At 47.5% G+C, this 20,698-nt stretch overlaps 1 protein-coding gene across 6 annotated transcripts in view; it reads right to left on the reverse strand.

Moving 5' to 3' along the window:
- Positions 1-17,146: 17,146 nt before the first annotated feature.
- HMGXB4 (HMG-box containing 4) overlaps positions 17,147-20,698 on the reverse strand; it is a 54,307-nt gene continuing 50,755 nt past the window's right edge. For 4 of the 6 annotated variants that reach the window (XM_088455060.1, XM_088455057.1, XM_088455059.1 and 1 more), the window contains 2 exons: positions 19,411-19,533; positions 17,147-18,198 (listed from right to left, as the gene is read on the reverse strand). In XM_088455060.1, the coding sequence (XP_088311186.1) occupies positions 18,154-18,198; positions 19,411-19,533 (168 nt within the window). In that variant the 3' untranslated portion in view covers positions 17,147-18,153. The other 2 variants (XM_088455058.1, XM_088455063.1) reach the window with 2 other exon arrangements.

Below are 20,698 nucleotides of genomic sequence, written 5' to 3' on the forward strand. Positions count from 1 at the left end.
TGTCTCTCTTTCCGGCCGACACAAGCCTGCAGAGGTGCAAAGACCTGCTGGTGAACACACTGTCAGCTGAAGCGGAACGTGACACGTCAACGGCTCCTTCTTCATTTTCTCCCGCAACTGGGGCTGCCAGGAAAAAACTTAGGTATCCTAAGCAACCCGCTGGCGGTGATGCAGGGCAGGCAGGACCAAGTTTGGACATCTGGTCCGGACTGAAGGACCTGGCAACAATTTCTGACATGTCTACTGTCACTGCATATGATACTGTCACCATTGACAGAATGGTGGAGGATTACATCGGTGACAGCATCCAAGTAGGCATGTCAGACAGTCCATACCTGTACTGGCAGGAAAAAGAGGCAATTTGGAGGCCCCTGTACAAGCTGGCTCTATTTTACCTGAGTTGCCCCCCCTCCAGTGTGTACTCCGAAAGAGTGTTTAGTGCAGCCGGGAACCTTGTCAGCGAAAGGCGTAGGAGGTTGCTTCCACAGAATGTGGAGAAGATGATGTTCATCAAAATGAATTATCAGCTCTTCCAGGGAGACCAGCCTCCAGAAGGTACAGAGGGACCTGTGGTGGTGGATTCAAGTGGGGACGAGTTAATACTTTGTGAGGATGAGGATGTACACACTGAAGAGGGTGAGGAATCGGTGGATGAGGAGGATGAGGATGACATCTTGCCTCCGTAGAGCCAGTTTGTGCAGGGACACATTAATTGCCAGCTTGTTTTGTGGGGGCCCAAACGAACCAATCATTTCAGCCACAGTTGTGTGGCAGACCCTGGCGCTGAAATGATTGATTTGTTAAAGTGTGCATGTCCTGTTTATACAACATAAGGGTGGGTGGGAGGGCCCAAGGACAATTCCATCTTGCACCTCTTTTTTTCTTTGCATTATGTACAGTTTGGGGCCTAGTTTTTCTAACTGCCATCCTGTCTGCCACTGCAGTGTCACTCCTAGATGGGTCACGTGTTTGTGCCGCCCACTCGTGTCGCTTAGCATAGTCATCCAGCTACCTCGGTGCAACCTTTTGGACATAAAAACACTATTGTGAGGTGTGAGGTGTTCAGAATAGACTGGAAATGAGTGGAAATTAAGGTTATTGAGGTTAATAATAGCATAGGAGCAGAAAAACCTACAAATTCTGTGATTTTAGCTGTTTTTATGCTTTTTTTCAAAAAAATACAGATCCAAAACACAAAACCCAGAACCCAAAACACGGAAGGGTGGTTTTGGCAAAACCAATCCAGATCCAAAACACGAAGAAAGATCCAGATCCAAAACCAAAACACGAAAAGTGGCCGGTGCACACCCCTAATATCTATACACACATACTGGTTTTTGAAGGAGACCTCAACTGGTCTTTAGACCCACATCAAGACACCTCTAACCAATCACCTAGGTACTCAGACAAGTTTCATCATAAGGTGAAGAAAACTCTCCATGCACATCAATTAGTGGATTACTGGCGCATACAACATCCTAATACACGAAACTATTCCTTTTTCTCTCACCCCCACAAACTGTACAGAAGTTTAGACTATCTTTTTATCTCACATAGATTTCTTCATTTAATAAAAGAAACAAAGATTGGTCACATCTCCTGGTCAGATCATGCCCCCGTTTCAATGAGTCTTACAATTCCGTTTTCTCACCTGGCTTGTTTCACTTGGAAGCTGAACGAAACACTGCTTCAAGACTCTTATTGTCAACAACAAACTCGGTTGACTTTGGAAGATTATATAGCCACTAATGATCTCCCTGACATGTCCAAGTTAACAGTTTGGGAAGCACATAAATGTGGCTTAAGGGGGAAGCTAATTCAGCTGGGATCATATTTAAAAAAGCAACGCTCTGGAGTAAGAGACGCTCTAATACAAAAGATCCAAGCCTTAGAACTCACACACAAATCCTCCCTCTTCCCTGAGACATTCCAAGCACTTTCTGATGCTCGTCAGGACCTTAATATGCTTATGTCCGATAAAATCAGATATCCGTAAATGTCACAGTAGATACTTTCTCTGGGGAAACAAGCCGGGGAGACTCCTGGCTAGAGCACTTCGTGACCAATGCGCAGCCACATTTATTGCCCAGGTAAAATCACATTCAGGCTCCATATGTAACACCACAAAAGATATTGCAGTAGCATTTAAATTTTATTATTCCCAGTTGTACAATTTAAGAGATTCCAGGGCGGGAAATGACATGTCCTCGCAGAAGGCTTCCATTAAGGCCTACTTGGAGGAAATTGGTTTTCCTACTCTATCAAATATGGACATAGTCATTCAAAAAGCCATTTACCTAAGAGGAGTTAGAAGCAGTGATTAAATCAACACCTAACGGCAAAAGTCCAGGCCCTGACGGGTTTACTATTGCCTACTACAAAATGTTCAGAGAGGTGCTTTCCCCCCTGATGCTCCGTGCATTCAATGAGGTCTTAGACCTTTCCTATTTTTCTTCCCAATCTTTACTTGCCCATATTTCAGTGATACCTAAAGAGGGTAAGGATCCGGCCCATTGCTCCAGTTACAGACCCAACTCCCTGTTAAACGTCGACCTAAAGCTTTTCGCTAAGCTAATGTCGAACCATCTCAAATTGTTTCTCCCAAATCTGATCCATTCAGACCAGGGGGGATTTGTCCCTGGTCGTGAGGCCAGGGCAAATACTACTAAGGTCTTAGACCTGGTCCATGAGGCCGTTTCTCGTAAGGTCCCAACTATACTTTTGTCTACAGACGCTGAAAAGGCATATGACAGGGTGGACTGGGATTTCTTGATGTGGGTACTGGAGCATATGGGCCTGGGTCCGACAGGCATTCAAAGAATTTGAGCGCTTTACTCCACTCCATCTGCGCATGTGAAGGTTAATGGGGATCTGTCTGAGCCGGTTTTGATTGCTAATGGCACTCAGCAGGGCTGCCCTCTTTCACCACTAGTATTTATTTTATGTATGGAGGCCCTGGTGAGGGCCATTCGTCTTGATACTAATTAACGGGGTTGACTGTGGGAGGGAGAGAATTCAAGTTAGCCCTTTTTGCAGACAATCTTTTGGCTGTAATTACAAACCCACGGACTTCAATCCCTAACATCCTACATGAATTTGATCGTTTTGAAGCTCTTTCCAACTTGTCCAAATCTAGTGCTCTTAACCTCACAGTAGATCAGAATTGCATGAAGGATATACAATCTTTCTGCCACTTCTCCTGGCACCCCAAACATATAACATATCTAGGAGTTTTCCTTCATAAAGATCTCTCAAATATTCTCTTCTAATTTTCTTCCTCTTCTTACTAAGCTGCAAACAGATCTTTTTTCTTGGCGTCCCAAGATCTCGTGGACGGGAAGGATAGGAGTTATTAAGATGAATATAGTCCCCAGGGTCCTTTATCTTTTGCAAACCCTCCCAATTACAATACCCCGTTCCTGGTTTACCACACTTCACCGAATTGTTCGAAACTTTGTCTGGGCGGACCGCAAACCCCGCTTCAAACACGATATACTTTTTAGGAAAAAACATCAGGGAGGTCTGCAATTACTACATTTTCTTACCCATCATCATGCAGTCCTACTTATGAGGTTGATGGAATGGAGTAGGTTAAATGATAGAAAGCAGTGGACAGATATTGAGGCATCTTCCTATCCTTCTGTTGATTCAGGTTTTCCTAGGCCTGCAACCCTACCCCGAACTAACCATCCTCTTCTGAGCCCAATTATCTCCTGTTGGGGTTGTCTTCGCTCACATCCCCTTATTTCCCCTATCCTAGCTATTTGAAGGTTCGGAAATTATGAGTTTTCCCTCTGTTCAAGCTAAATGGGTCTTGCCTAACAGCGAGATTTGGAAACACCTGCAAATAATATGAGATATGGTAAGAACTTACCTTTGTTATCTCTATTTCTACGAAGTCCATAGGGTTCCACAGGATACCTTGGGGTATAGGTGTGACGTCAGTCATCGGGCACCATAGAGTTAAGCTTTCAGCCTCCCAGGATGCACTAGGGTCCCCCTCCTATACCCCGCCCCCGAGCCAAGGCACCTCAGTTAGTTACCAAGCCATAGGCCGAAGGAGGAGAAGGAAGAGAGAGAAAGAAGATCTGGATACACACAAGAATCACACTCTCACCAGAGGGAGACGGAAAAACTGGTGACCAGAACAAAGCCCATATGCAGCACAGGTGCGACAGGACGGGAGTCCTGTGGAACCCTATGGACTTCGTAGAAATAGAGATAACAAAGGTAAGTTCTTACCATCTCTCATATTTTCTACTTCAGGGTCCATAGGGTATCCACAGGATACTATGGGGATGTCCCAAAGCAGTATCCTTTAAGGGTGGGGACGCTCCTGTGCTGAAAGGAGAATCCGCCGCCCGAAGGAAGCATCCTGAGAGGCGAAGGTGTCAAACCTGTAATACCTCACGAAGGTATGGACAGAGGACCACGTAGCAGCAGCCTTGCAGATCTGAACTGCCGAGGCACCACGTCGAGCTGCCCACGAAGGACCCACAGACCTAGTGGAATGAGCCTTCAAAGAAGGAGGAACCGGCAGACCTTCATGAAGATAAGTTTCAGAAATAGCCATACGGATCCAGGCTGCCAAAGTTTGCTTTGAAGCAGGCCAACCCTTTTTACGGAAGCCATAAAGCACAAACAAGGCGTCCAACTTCCTAAACGAAGAAGTGCGGCCAACGTAAGTCCTTAAGGCCCGCACAACATCCAAAGTGGCCTCACTCACTGAAAGGCCAGGTGACTAAAAGGCCGGAACAACTATTTCCTCGTTAACTTGACACTGGGAAATAACTTTGGGAAGAAATTCAGGCCGAGTGCGGAGCACTGCCCTGTTCCCATGAAAAATCAAGAAAGGGGGTCTACAAGAAAGAGCCCCTAAATCAGAAACACGTCTGGCCGAAGCTATGGCCAGAAGGAAAACAGTCTTAGCTGTTAGCCATTTAAGATCCACTGAGCCCATTGGTTCAAACGGCGGTCCCTGGAGAGCCCACAGGACCACAGCCAAATCCCAAGGCGCCACAGGTGGAACAAAGGGTGGCTGAATGCAGAGAACACCTTGCATAAAGGTGCGCACATCCGGGATTGTAGCAATCCTACGGTGAAACCAGATAGACAGGGCCGAAACCTGTACCTTCAAAGAAGCAAGGCGAAGCCCATGATCTAGTCCCGCTTGTAGGAAGGCGAGTATCCGAGACAGACGAAACTCCCGCGGTGCATAACCTCTCGGTCGACACCACTGGAAGAACGTATGCCACACGCGATGGTATATCCTCGTGGAAGACGGTTTCCGAGCTCGTAACATAGTACGCACTACAGAGCTGGAAAACCCCCTGGACCTCAAAATGGCTGTCTCAACAGCCACGCCGTCAAAGACAGCCGAGTCAGGTCCGGGTGAAGACAAGGACCCTGCGACAGAAGGTCCTGTCGTAGCGGCAACCGCAGAGGACTGTCCACGGACAGACCCTGAAGGTCTGAGCTCCCGCGTGGCCCAGACGGCACTGGTTCTATCAACAGGAGCGTCCCTCCTTCCTGTTTGAATTTCCGGATTACCCGTGGAAGAAGGGAAACCGGAGGAAACAGGTAAGCGAACCGGAACGTCCAACGGACGGACAGAGCATCCACCATAGACGCCTTTTCGTCTCTTGTGCGAGACCCGTACACCGGCAACTTGTTGTTGTGCCGGGACGCCATGAGGTCGATCTCTGGAAGACCCCACTTGTCCACCAGCAGTTGAAAAACGTCCGGGTGCAGGGACCACTCCCCCGGATGAATGTCCTGGCGACTGAGAAAGTCCGCCTCCCAATTTAGCACTCCCGGGATGAAGACAGCTGATATGGACGGAAGATTGCGCTCCGCCCATACCGGGATCTGAGACACCTCTACGAGAGCCGCCCGACTTCGGGTTCCTCCTTGCCGGTTTATGTAGGCCACGGTGGTAGCGTTGTCCGACTGGACCTGCACTGGGTGACCCTGGAGAACCCGATGTGCCTGCTGGAGGGCATTGAAGATCGCATGGAGTTCCAAGATATTTATTGGAAGCTCCGCTTCTGTCGGAGTCCACCTGCCCTGGAACAAGCGTGGACCCGAAACTGCTCCCCAGCCCCGAAGACTTGCGTCCGTTGTCAACAGGACCCAATTTGGTACCCAGAACGGACGTCCCTTGTTGAGATGGGTCCTCTGCAACCACCAGGCAAGGGACAGGCGAACCTCCGGGGTGAGCACCATCGTCTGGGATTTTAGAAACTGAGGCAGCCCGTTCCACTTGGACAGGATCAGGTGCTGCAGAGGTCTGGAGTGAAACTGGGCATATTCCACCATGTGGAACACCGACACCATGGAGCCCAGTAACCTCATCGCCGAGTGTAGAGACACCCGGCGGCTGTGCAGACAACTGCGCACCCTCGACTGTAAAGCAGAGATCTTTTCCCCGTCACAAAGATTCTTCGCTGTCCCGAGTCCAATAAGGCTCTGAGGTGCAGAATCCGCAGAGACGGGAGTAGAGTGGACTTCTGCCAGTTTATTAACCAGCCGTGCCGTTGCAGTAGCGCAATGGTCAGGTCCAAATGGCGCAGAAGGAGCTCCGGAGATCCTGCCACCAATAAAAGGTCGTCCAAGTACGGCAACATGCGGACTCCCTGCAGCCGAAGAGAAGCCGCCATAACCGCCATCACCTTGGTGAATACACGCGGTGCTGTCACCAGGCCAAAAGGCAACGCCCGAAACTGAAAGTGGTCGCTGCGGATTGCAAACCTGAGGAACTGTTGATGGCGCAAAAGGATAGGGACATGCAGGTAAGCGTCCTGTATGTCCAATGACACCAAGTAGTCCCCAGGTTCCAGCGCCAGAATGATGGACCGTAGGGTCTCCATCCGAAACGTCGGCACCCGCAAAGACTTGTTGAGAGCTTTGAGGTTGAGAATCGGACGATACGACCCATTGGGTTTCTGCACCAAAAAGAGATTGGAACAGAAACCCTGGCCCTTCCGGTCTGTGCCGGAAAGAGAGGGCGTACCCGTGGGAGACCACCTCGAGAACCCAAGCGTCTGTCGTGGTGACCGACCAAACACCGGGCGAACTGCAGCAGGCGGCCTCCCACTTTGGGATCCCCCAAAGGGAGGCCCGGACCGTCAGGCCGCAGGCTTCTCATCAGGCTTAGGGGCCGGACGTCTGGTACTCTATGCCTGCCTTTGGGGCTTGGCCGATTTCTTGGGACCAGCCTGTCTGGGAAAAGACTGTGGTTTGGGCCTGCCCTGGGCCCTATAAGACCGAAAGGACGATGGTCCTGAACCAGAAGGAACAGCGGCCGACGGGAGACATGCCGATTTGGCTGCCGCCAGTGTGGCTACAATCTTGTCCAGATCAGGACCGAATAGAACTTCTCCATTAAAGGGCAAGGCCTCCAAACCCTTTTTGGAATCAGCGTCTGCCTTTCAGGATCGCAACCACAAGGTGCGACGAGCAGCCACCGCTGAAGAAATTCGAGGCACCAGGGTACTAATGTCTAAGGCCGCCTCGTTGATATAAGTGGCCGAATCACGGAGATTACCAATCAACTCCGCCTGTTCAGCCGGAATCGAAGGACGCCTCCAACGAATCCGCCCAGCGCTCCATAGCTCTGGCAACCCAGCAAATGGCCATAGCCGGCCACGCTGCCCCCCCGCAAGGGAATAAGCGGACTTCAGGCAGATCTCCACCTTGCGGTCCGTAGCATCCTTAAGGGAGGACATGGATGGCATTGGTAATGTGGCACTACGGACAAGACGTGTCACATGAGAATCCACCTGTGGAGGGGATTCCCACTTAGCAAAATAATTATCCGCGAACGGATAAGCCACCGCCAGACGCCTCTGCGGCTGGTATCGCTTGCCAGGCTGTTTCCACGCCTCCTCTAAATGGTCCACCAACTGACCCGAAAGAGGAAAGACTGTGGCGTCACCCTTCACATCCTTAAAAAAGGCATACTTGGATTTAGCCGCTGGGGGAACTTCGTCCTCAATCACCAAGGCTGTGCGGACTGCCCGAATAGGTCCAGGAATATACACCTTGGACCTAGCGTCTGCGTCCTTAGTATGGAGAGGTTCCTGATCGTAAGGATCCAGAATCTCCCCATCATCAGACGTCCCTTCGTCATCCTCATAAGGAGCCGACAGAGACGCCACCGGCCGTTTATGTGGCCGCATCACAGCCTCCCCCTGCAACACATCCGACAAGTGCTGTATAGAACTCGTCAGGGAGTTAACCCACGCCGGCTCCTGAGAAACCGGGAGAGGGGAAATAGGGAGACTGCGGGGTACCACCAATTGTCTTGGGAAACCCTGCATGGGTGACGACACCACTGATTGCTGGGACAAAAACCCATCTGCGTAAACGCGGGCTGCGGAGCTAACTGGCCCACTAAGGTTGTAAGCGCCTGAGCGAAACAAGCCCAGGGCGGCTCCTGTACCGGTGCTGTAACCGTAATAGGCCGCGCCATTGACAAACACTGCCGGCAGAGGCCCTCCGCGCTACCCTCCCCCTCCGCTAAAGGCACTTTAAACGTAGTACACTGTAGCCGGAGAGGAAAGTCACTTTCAGACATGATGGTAGAAAGTATGTGACCCCTCTCACCAATTGTTTTAAAAAGGTGAGAGACAACCCTGCAGCACCGCACCGCAAGGGCTTTAGCAGAAAGAACAGGGACAGTAATAAGGCTGACAGTCAGAAAAGAAAAGTACAGGCAGCAGCGCTAGCACAGTCACATACAATGCAAAGAAACTCAATTCCTGCACTAACCAGCGCTGATAAATCAACTACACAGACATAGAGACTGGTAGGACACAGCGCTGCATACACAGACCTGACCACAGCGGAGGAGAGGTATGCGGGGGGACCCAGACCACGATGCCTCCGTCCAAACTTCCAGCGGCGTTCACCATGCGTTCTTGAAGATGGCCGCCGAGGAGCAGAGAGGAGGCTGGCCTGGGGGAGGAGCACTGCCACAGGGCCAGTCGGCGTGTTGCAGAGAGGGCTGTGTGCAGCGGGGGAGGCGCCGGCTGTGAGACAGGGAAGGCGTGCTCCCCTGGCATGCATTTCACCTCCGGAACGCCGCAGCGCTACCGCTCTGCTGCGGTCCGCTGTCCCAGGGGGGTATTGGAAGCGCAGGTTATATACCTGGCTCCACGCTGCAGCCAGTCCCCAGGGAGCCCCCTGCCTGGGGACTGTGGACCATGTGACAGCGGGAACCCATCGCGGGTCCCCGCTGCTTACCTTGCTGTCCCCCTTGATTCCGGCCATGGTCCGGAACATCTGGGGTCACCGCTAGCTGTGACCCCAGATGCTCACCAGTATCCCCGGATCGGTACCGGCGTTCTGGTACCGGCGGGGGTGTAGGGAAGACAGCATGGACGTCAGGACTGACTGTCCATGCTGTACTTCCAGATGTGCAGCCACAGCTGCATGCAGAAAACTTCAGGGGCTCTTCTTAGCCCCCACTCCAACAGGTGCACCCGACTCCGGCCGGGCACCAAACTAAACTGAGGTGCCTTGGCTCGGGGGCGGGGTATAGGAGGGGGACCCTAGTGCATCCTGGGAGACTGAAAGCTTAACTCTATGGTGGCCGATGACTGACGTCACATCTATACCCCAAGGTATCCTGTGGATACCCTATGGACCCTGAAGTAGAAAAAGTGTTTTCTCTCTACACGAGGCTCCCATAAAACATACGGGAGGGGTAATACTCCGTTTGGGAATATGTGTGTAGTTCAGGGATTCCCACCACATCCTCTGTCCTCTATCTACACAATGCTAATTGAACATCTTTTTTCTGGAACACCCAAATTTATTTCCGATTGGGAATCAGATCTAAAGGGATTAATAGGTGAAGATGATTGGCCGGAGGTCTTCAGAAATACTTTATCTGCATCCGCAAATGCGTTAACTATGGAGACACATTATAAAGTCCTCTCATGTTGGTACCGCTGCCTCAGCCAGCTTTCTAAAATGTATCGAGGAGTCCCTAGCACTTGTTAGAGATGTGAGACAGAACGGGAACACCTTTACACATCTGGTGGGAATGTTCTTCTCTTAGACCTTTTTGGGACAAAGTAATTGAAACAGCAAGCCTTATTCTTCATGAGGATTTGCCTTCTTGCCCTAGCTTTTGGCTACTGAACCTCATTCGGAAACCCTATGCACACTTCAAAAAGTCTGACTGAATCCTCACTGGACGGCCGGCCAGGAAGGACTGGGCTCCCAACAGAGCCAGATAGATGGCCCGAAGCTCCAGTACATTGGTCGTCATCGGAGACTGTTCTACCAAAGACCCTTAAGACAAAGGTTCGACGTCACCGCTCCCCAACCACTGAGACTTGCATCTGTAGTCACAATGATCCAGCTGGGAGTGACCAAGGAGCGACCTTGGAGCAGGTGATTGGAAACCAGCCACCAGCGAAGATAGACAAGTGCTGTCCGACAGAACCAGAAACTGAGGAGATCCTCCATGTGACCCGTCCAATTTCGGAGAGTCTCCCACTGGAAGTTTCGAGTGTGGAAGCGGGCGTACTGGATGATCTCGAAGGTAGAGACCATCGTACCCAGTAACTTCAGGCACAGCCAAATGGAGAGGCAAGGCACCGACAGTACCTTTGTGACCAGATCCTGGAGGGCCCGGGCTTTGGGCTTGGGCAGGAAGCCTCTTTGGAGAGACTTATCAAAGATCACCCCCAGAAACATCAGGCGCTGGCAAGGCGTGAGGTGAGACTTCCTGAAGTTTAGGATCCAGCCGTGATACTGAAGCACCTGCACTGTGCAGTCCAGATGGACCTGCAACTGGGAAGCTGAATCTGTTTTCACCAGTAGATCGTCCAAATAGGGAATGACATTATCCCGTCGCGTGCAGCAGACTTGCCATAGCCGCCATGATCTTCGGGAAAATGCATGGAGCTGTTTCCAAGCCAAATGGCATGCCTCAAACTCGTAGTGTGCCTGTCCGACTGTGAAGCTGAGGAGAGTGGTGCCCTGGCCAAATAGGCTTGTGGAGGTACGCATCACTGTCGTGCCAAGCATGGCTAAAAATTTGTTTGCCGACATTCCCTGGATCACTGATCGGAGAGATTCCATGTCAGAACCGGTCCACCCAGTCTGGTGTTCAAAGCCCGTATATTCAAAATAGGGCAATAGTTGCCGTTGGGCTTTCGAACCAGGAAGAAAAAGATGTTGGAGTAAAAGCCCTGTTTCCGTTATGACGTCGGAACAATAACTCCTTCTGAGTCTCAGTAGAGAACTGATGGCCTTGTCCAAGGCCATTCTTTTCTCCGTGTCCCTGGGAAGGGCCGTCGTGAAAAAACATTGCAGCGGTGGACCCGAGACAATGTCCCTCACCCAGGCATTGGCAGTCGATGCCACCCACCGATCCCTGAATCAGAGGAGACGGCCCCTTTCCCCCAACAGGATTGGATGGGCAGAGACCCCGTCAAGCGCTAGGCTTCTCGGGAGTCTTTGCTCCAGAGATTCTGAAGGCACCAGAAATCCTGCCCCGTGGAGCCGAACCCCTTCTGGGGAAAAACCGTCCCCGGGCAGCATGACCTCTAACCAATGCTCCCCCTTGAAAGGAAGAGCTTAAAGCACGGAACCCTGGGCCCCTTTGTTTTTGGGCCACTAAGGGGAGGAAGGTGCTTTTCCTCCGGTTGCTTGCAATTTAGAGCCAAACAGGTTCCCCCCCCCAAAAAAGGGAAAGATTCTAAAGAACGCTTGGATTCAGCGTCAGCCTCCCTGGCGTGGAGCCAGAGTACTCTTCGAGCCGAGACGGCTGTAGCTGAAAACCTGGAGGACAGCTGAGCACAGTCCTGGACGGCCTAACACATATTCCACTGCCCCACGAAGCTGCTCCGCCAAATCTATTAATGCATCTCTGGTCAAGACACTCTCAAGTCCAGCCACCAATCTGTCGGCCCATTTTTCCATGGCTCGAGTGACCCATGCGGAGGCCAGCAAATGGCGAACGACGACCCCTGAGCCAATGAATATGGACCGAAGGCAGCCTTCCAATATTTTATCCAGCAGATCCTTGAAGGATTCCGAACCCTGAACCGGAAGAGCAGTTTGGCCAAACGTGCCACAGCCACATCAACCTTGGAAAGTTGTTCCCACTTGGCGACCTGGTCAGGCGAAAGCGGGCTGTAAACTTACGAGGAACGGAGAACTTCTTATCCAGTCTTCCACACCTCCTCGACGAGATCTGGGAGGTCCGAGGAAGCCGGGAAATAAACGATCCTCTTACACCTACGCTTGAACGGTCCCACCGCTGCTGCTTGGGTATCCAGGTCCAGGCAGTCCAGATTGTCTCAGCGCCGTAGTGAGGTCCTCCACTCCTTGTCCCAAAGGGGGCTCTGGACGCTCCTCTTCGGGAAGAACCTGCTCTTCTGTAAGTTCCCATAAAAAATATCGCCATAGTAGGGGTATGGACCTTAGCGAGCTTTGACTTGTCCGTCATATCAGCCTTCCAATGCAGCCATGGAGTGGGAAGGGGCTAGCGTCAGTAGGCTCCGTCCCCCGCTGAGCAGAGATAGCTACCGCCTTAGGTCTAGGAGCTGGCTCATCATCCTCTAGATTTAGGATTGATTTGACCATCCTCACCATAGAAGGGACATCCACTGTAGAAGCATGTCCTCCTCTCCTGTGATAGACCCTGAAGAACCTCTGATGATGCGTCTGAATCTACATGCTGAGCAAACTGATAAAATATTGTCCACTTAGGTGCTTTAGTGGCTACTGGTCTGTTTGCCTGCAAATTTGTTGAAACGCAGCAGCTGACTTAGCCGTACTCTGACTTGAGTGGGCATAAACATCCATCCAGGAAGGATGTATAGGGGGGAGAAACATAGCAGGCTGAAATTGCTGTGGGTATCCCATCATGGGAGGCATGTGAGTAGCCACACGGTCCACTAGCTGTGTCATAACCTGAGACGAGGACACCCAAAATGGCTCCTGTACAGGGGATGGTAGACTGGTGAGGTGGTTCTTTATAAACAAACAGCACACATACCATCCTGTGTAAAGTCCTGAGGGGCCTCAGTTTCCTGTTTACCCTTATTTTTAGACGTAAGAAGTGCAAATGTGACTGCTTTTACAAACAATACATGTGAAATACAATATAAAAAAATAGAACAAAAAAAAAATATTCCCCACACCTGAAGCAAAGGGTTGAGGAGAAATAGTCGTGATAGTTATACCTGACAGTAGAGAAAATAAAGGCAGTAACAACACAGCAGAGCTAGCAAAAATTGCATACAATGCATAAATAATATACTTGCAATGAGCCCTGAAATAACTACACAAAACACAAGGCTTGGTAGGATTTTGAGCACTGTATAACCTTGCCTCTCGGGAGTGGTATACAGGGAGACTAGACCCAAACCTCCTTACACCGGCAGCTTCAGCCCAACAATGACAGTGGTCGCTGGGCGTCTCATATACAGAGGAGGGTAGGAAGAGCAACTCAGACGTGGGAAAACCTCAGCTGGATCAACCCCCCCAGGTGCGCTGGCCTATAACATGGCCGCCACCACTGTCCGGACGCCAGACTGACTTGCCCCGGTGGTCTAGTGGGGGAGCGGACGCAGCTGTCGCTCCACTACAGCGACTTCCGGCAGGTCTCCAACCGCCGGAGGTACAGACTGCCAAGTGGTTCCCCACGGACAGGGAACCACCTTACCTACGTCCCCGTGCTTCCGGCTGCAGTCTCGTGTCCCAGCATCGCCGCTAGCCAAGCTCCGCTGGTGCCTGCCGAATTCACCAGTCTGATTACTGGTGATGCGGCGCTAGCAGGGGTAGGTGGAGCAGCAGCACAGGTGTCCTCTAGGACGCCTAGTGCAGCTTGCTCTGAAGTAAAAATAAATAAAACAAACAGTCCCATTACAAAGGTGCGTCTGCACCCTACCGCACCAAACGAAAAACTGAATGCCTGTGGAGGAGGACCTGAGGCATCCTGGGAGCTGAAAACTTAACTGTATGGTACCTGGATCACTCCAACGACATTTCCATGGTATCCCTATGGACCCTGACGAAGAAAACAATTTGCTTATTGATTATATAGGTAAATTAAGTTATTCATATTACACTGTTCAATGATTATCAGGTTCTAGCAACTACAAATTACAGCAATACAATCTTAGAGTGAATGGCTTTGTGTGGTCCCACACAGTGAGCAAGTAGGCATGAACATCTAGGATTGAGTACCAGGATGAAGGATGAGCCAGTAAGGTTCACACACTCCTATGGCCTTAAATTCAATTTGATATGCTTTCAGTGGCACTGCAGATAGGATCAAGAGCACAAAATGCTGAAAGTGCCTATTATATATAGGGAATGCTGGATGAAACATAAATGCAAGACAGAAGTTTACACTGTACACCCCTTTGCCCAGCATTGCCAACATGTTTTAAATTGAATATAAAAAACACATTAGAGATGTCGACTTACCTGCTGTAATTCTGAGCGAATGTTACATTAGTGCAGGAAAAGTGCCTACATATGTGAGCAGATGTGTGATAGCAAAAGCTCAACTTGAAGTGGAATAAAATTGTGCTCAGTTTAATTACACATGTAGTTGTTGTCCGTCAACAGTGTTAGCTGACAAAAGTACAAAGCTTTCATAACAATATTTAATTTTGTACACAATTGTTAATATCTTGTTAATACAGGATTGGCTCAAAATAGAAAATACATTTTTGTCCAATCATATGATTTTCTGCCCTCTGAACAATGTAATAATAATTATTTTGAGCACTACTTACTGTATATGAGTAGTGCCGTGAGTGAAACATGTTGTGTAATTATGTAACAAATGGCAATATACTGACCACTTTACAAATTCACTGTAAGCAGTAAAGTTTATCATTTATTTATAAAACACAAGAAAACAGATTAAAAACTATATATACACAAGAAACATACATTAAGTAAAATTGGTTCTGATACTTTGTTGGCATTTTGGAAAAGATTAAAGTGGGTTTGTTAACGTGTCTTATGCATAATCACTTAGAACACAATTTTCTTAATAAAGCAGCAGAAAAGTGATAAAGGTGCTCTAATCCTACTCTGTATTAGAGGTGAGCGGTTCGGTTTTACTCGGGTTATGTTCGGAACTCAAAAACTGCATCATATTGGCTATCCGGCTCTCACGTGTTTTGGATGGTCATTAAGATAAATCCGAACTAACTTGAACTTGCGCTAATTTGGCGAAAAGTACAGAGTGAAAACCGAACCCCTCATCTCTACTTTGTATACATTACCCATTTTATTTGTCTAATGCAAATATGTAAGAGATGAATGTATATGAAAATGTTTATTAGCACGCAGGCCTTAAAATTCTGCATTCAAAATGTGTTTGTATATTACGTGTATGTAAATTGCTGTAATAAAATGGTACTATATACAGCAGAAATTAGCATTTTTATGGGCTTTTAACATATGATGCGTTGTAATTTTAACACAGATTATTCCATTTCATTGCATGACAGTTGATGACGTTCCACTCATCGCACTGGGAGATAGTGTTCATTCTAACACCCTACACCTGTCACAACCCACGCAGCTACTCTCTGCTGCCTGGGGTGTCACACACTGCTCTGGTGCTTCTAGCACACAATGGTGTGTAGATTAGCAGATTTTTGCATTAACCGAGTATTCTAGAAGCACCAGAGCTGAGAGCGGCACTCCAGACAAGAAAGAGGTGTTTGGAAAAGTGCAAATGTATCTAAAATGCATATTAAACACAATACTGTTTATATGCATTTTAAATACAATCCACTGCAATCTGCTTTCAGTAATTCTGGATACACACTAAACATTGTGTACCCAGCGCGATGTCGCGAAAGGCGGGGGGTGTCGGCACCGGCAAGTGCATACACATTTGCCGATGCCGGCAGTGACGGAAAGACAGCGGGGCTATGCTGCATTCGGCAGCATGGCCCCCGCTGATATCGCCCAGTGGACCTGCATGCATACGAGAGTGCGCATTGTCAGCGACATAGCGGGTACACACTGGCCGATGTGCCTGATATGGCGGATCGGAGGACATATTTTCTAGTGCAGAGGTTCCCAAACATGGTCCTCAAGGCTCCTTAACAGTTCAGGTTTTAGAGCTATCCATGGTTGAGCACAGGTGACTTAATTAGTACCTCGGTCAATTAGCCACCTGTGCTCAACCATACATATCTCTAAAACCTGAGCCTTGAGGACCGCGTTTGGGAACCTCTCGTCTAGTATGTACACTGCATAAGATTTTACTGGGTCCCTCCATCCCCCATACAAAAGCCTTCCCTACTAATCTTATTTACTTATATTATTCTCAAAACACAACAGAGAATTGTCAGAGTGGGAATTGCATCACAAAGTGGCCCATTTATCAATAATTGCATACGCAATGCTATCTGGGCATGATTTTAGCAGCCATAATAGCATTTCAGTATGCGATATTAGTGCAGGAAAGTATGAAATAGCACAAGCAAGGACCAGGGCTCTGAAAGGGGCCGTCCCTGCGATATGCCCGTAGTGAAGTGACAGCATTAGTGGTTTCTTCACTACTCAAATGCCGGGAACTACTGCGCATGTGCGGTCTACTGACCAGGCATGTGCAGCTGCCATTGCCGAGGAGGGTTCCAAAAGAACCCTCTCCCAGTTAGTTTTGCGAAGTGTAGCTCATGGGCTACAGCGCTACAATGCCATCTTTAGATGGAGTTAGCTGTGGGTGCCAGATAAATCTGTGCTGCGATGCCTCCATAGTACATTTAGGGTATATGTAATATTTACGGATATCCCCTGAATAGGGGAAAAATTACGAAAATATTTAATGATAAATGGACAAAGGGTGATATAGGTGGTTAAAAAGGGGCACATGCATTATCCAAAGTCCCAAAATATGACAGAATAAGCAAAAATGTGGCACACCTCGCTAAATGTACCTCTAGAGTGCTGTACAGAGAAAAACAGCTCATTGGAGGGGTTGCCAACTCCTCCTCCTTCGCATAACCCTTTCCCCATAGCAAATTCTTTACAAGCAAAGAAAAACACAGAGTTTACACTGACCAGGATCAGTAAGAAAAGAGGATATGTAACCTCCTAACAGAGTGTGTGTATTTTTTTTTATATATATATATATATATATATATATATATATATATATATATATTTATATATATATCTCTTAAAAATAAACTTTACAAATAAAACAATTTTTATATTGTCCTCTTTGCATTCAGTGGGTCTGAGAGAGCTGAACACGTCAGTTTGCAGATGTACCTTGAGTGTTTTCGCCCTGTGCATGCTCTGGAGCAGAGTGTATACAATTACAGTGATCTAGAGTTGTATGAAAATCAGTCGTATCTCAGCTGAAGGGTGTAACTGGATAGTAATGGAGCATTCACAGGTAGGCAAATTAAGCAAGGGATTGTCGACGGAATTACCAGCTATGCAGACATGTGCACACGCCTAAATATGCCTATTTTCAGAACGATCTTTTGCACTAAGATTAGGGATGGAGCAAGTGCGCACTCACGATGGGTGTGAAACCAAGCGTACAGATAGGAGCGGTTCTATCACACAGAAGTCTACAAACAAAAACAGGAAATTAGGTTTGATGGAAATCAGTATACAGTAAAATGCACAGTCATCTATTTCATACACTCGTATATAAAGGACAGAAATTAGTATGTAATATAAGCATTTCATTTTGTGTGTAAAATTTCACTTTAAAGTTCTGAGGGAGAGAGACACAGAGGGGTGTTGTATGACTAATACAATTGGGCTGAGAATGCAGTTGTCAGCGTGACCTTTGTTATATAGAATATCATTTGTCCATTTTGTACAGCTAAATATCAGGCGCTTGTGCTTAATCTTTAAGGAAACAAAAGTGTTGGCAGCAGTGTTACACTGAAGAATAGTTACAATCTGATAAATGCACCCACCACTAATAATCCTGTGATGTAAGAACAATGATTAGTAATTCTGTGGTGCAGGATGAAATGTAAGTTTCTCAGAAAAATGTATATTTCCTCTAAAAATTACAATAAAGTGACTAAGAGGTATAAAACAGTCTTACAACTTGTATACATATAATACAGCACTGTACATGTATATACAGTATATAAAATCCACAGGTCACGTCTCTTCTCGTAGTCACAAGCCAGGCATCACATAGGCAATGTTGTCCAACGTGCTGGACTGAAGAAAGAAGGATAAAAAACACTTTAAGCATTTTAAATGATAAACAGATCTTATATACAATCTGGTCCTACATAAAATAGCACGGTAAATGCAATGTTAATAGAATTTACCAATACAGATAATAAACATCTCCATTCTCATGTGCCAAAGACGCTTGAAAATTAAGCTTCATAGTAGCATGAAAAACAGTGATCTATAAATCTGTTTGCACATACTGAACAAGTGACTCCTCAGTCACGTTTATGTTCCCAATTCATTCCTGGTGCAGTGGAGAGCTGCCGCATCATTCTGCATGGTGCCACTGACTGAACATTACACTACATCTCCAAGCATGCATAGCACCCGTGACATCACACCCTGCAGTCCCCTGTATATTTGTATTCATAGAGCGGGCCACATGTGCCCTTTCCCTCAGTGATGTGATGCCAACTCTTGCAACACCACAGGAAGAAGCACCTTATGTACAGAGCTAACCTGCTCTGATTTGTAACTAAAAGGAAACCAGAATCCCAGCGGCACCAGGTTAGGCAAAGCAGGAAGAAGAGCAGCCACTACTTTGTTTATATCATGTGCACAGCTTTCAATCTTTAGGTCTGTCTCAGCTCCGGTGGATGAAGAAATTCAAGTTTGTCCAAACAAACTGTAGTCATATGTCACTCAATAATTATAATACTATTATAATGGGAAATGTGCATATAAAAAGGGATCTCTATGTACAATGTCTTCTACCCAAGTGTTAAGGTGCCTATCCACTAGACGATTAAAATGAGCGATTGAACGATAACAATATTGTTCGATAATCGTTTGGAAATTGTTTAAAAAAATTGTTCTTTTAGACATCTATCATCGTGCAAACATGCTGGTCAACCTGACAATAACGTCAGGTCCAGCATGTTTGCAGATGATTAATTGTGCCTACACTGAACGTATGCTTGTTCAGTGTAGGCACATCACAGACTTACAAACGACTGCACGATTACAATGTCGTAATCAGCAGTCTTTTGCCTGTCGTCTAGTGGATGGGCACCTTTAGGAGGAATATTTGCAGGAAAACAATGAAATGTTGCCTTTGATGCTGATGGTATGAGGAGTCTGAAAGGAGGCAGAAAACCCTAAATGCTGGACAAAAGCTTCACCCACACACATCTTATTGGCACAATGCAGCACTTCTCCTAGATGCATATGACCACAATACAATTACACACTTACCAAAACTTGCTTTGGACAGGCACTGAGCTGAGGAACATGGCTAGTGAGACACACCAAAGGCCCCATGGCACAGAGTATGGAATCCAACAGCACAGACAAGCTACCAGACACTGCCACCATGCCCTGAAAACAAAGACCAACAGTCATGCAGATATAAAATACTGGGGAGTAACTTAGGAGGAAATAAACAAAAGAAAAAGTAAACGACAGCACTCAGGAGTAATGTTTTTAACATTCATATTTTAGTTTAACCAACACACTTAAAATGTTGGCATATCCCTCTTTTACGGAGGTAGTTCCAGTATCGGCAACTGGACCTACACCATAAAATGTACTTGATAAGCAAGTGCCCTTTCTGTGGTTTGTAAATTAAACTTGAAGATGTAGAATGAGCTCATATAGGATGTGGAGGATAGGTTTAATATAACTGAAAATCCTCTCCACATCTATGTAAGGGAACACTACCAGCACAATACGCAATTTAGGAAATAGCGCATTTGGCGATGTAAAGTCACTGCTGTATTTCTAAAGCAGTCACATGGGCATATAAGATGGGGCTGCGCTTCTCACAATTGTCCCTCCGTGGCCGCTATGGCGATGGAGGGATTATAGTTCCCACCTCCCCCCCCCTTTTCTATATTCCTTGTCCTATATTGTTTTTTTTACAATCTCCCTCCATTAGTGTGTGTATTTCTCATTAGGACAATTGCTCTTATTTAGATCTATATTGACTCAATAAGGTTATAAATCTCCCCTAGAAGGGATACATTATATATAATTATTATTACTATGGGCGATTTGTTTTTTTTGACCAGGTCAATTATCATTAATTAAGAATTAACTAGCAGCACGAATATGTTATGTGCATGCGTAGGTGTTATATGTTACATGTTAGGAGGACCTACGGGATATACCATCCGGGATTTAAAGACTTTCATTGGAAAATACTAACCCCTGGAAAAGTTGGGGATGAAGTACAGCCTGATTCTAATTGACATTCTAATTGACACTGTACGAGCCGTCGGGTTTAAAAAGGGAATGAGAGGAGATTGAGTATCTGCACTATCCTGAGGAAGCTTGCGAGGCAAAACTAGTTGACTGCGGAACAACCAATCACACGCTGCTGTAACTTAGCGTGGTTAAGTCTGCCGGCAGACATCGGAACATCCCATCCATCACCCCAGCCCGAACGGGACACAGAACAAGACGGCCAGCGGGAGGATTACCGGGGGGAGCCCCTCCTAACCAGGACCTGCGAACATAGAGCCAAACCTATGGGGGTGAGTAC

Source organism: Taudactylus pleione, unplaced genomic scaffold, assembly GCF_031769625.1.
Source record: "Taudactylus pleione unplaced genomic scaffold, aTauple2 ptg000642l, whole genome shotgun sequence".
Lineage (NCBI taxonomy): Eukaryota > Metazoa > Chordata > Amphibia > Anura > Myobatrachidae > Taudactylus > Taudactylus pleione.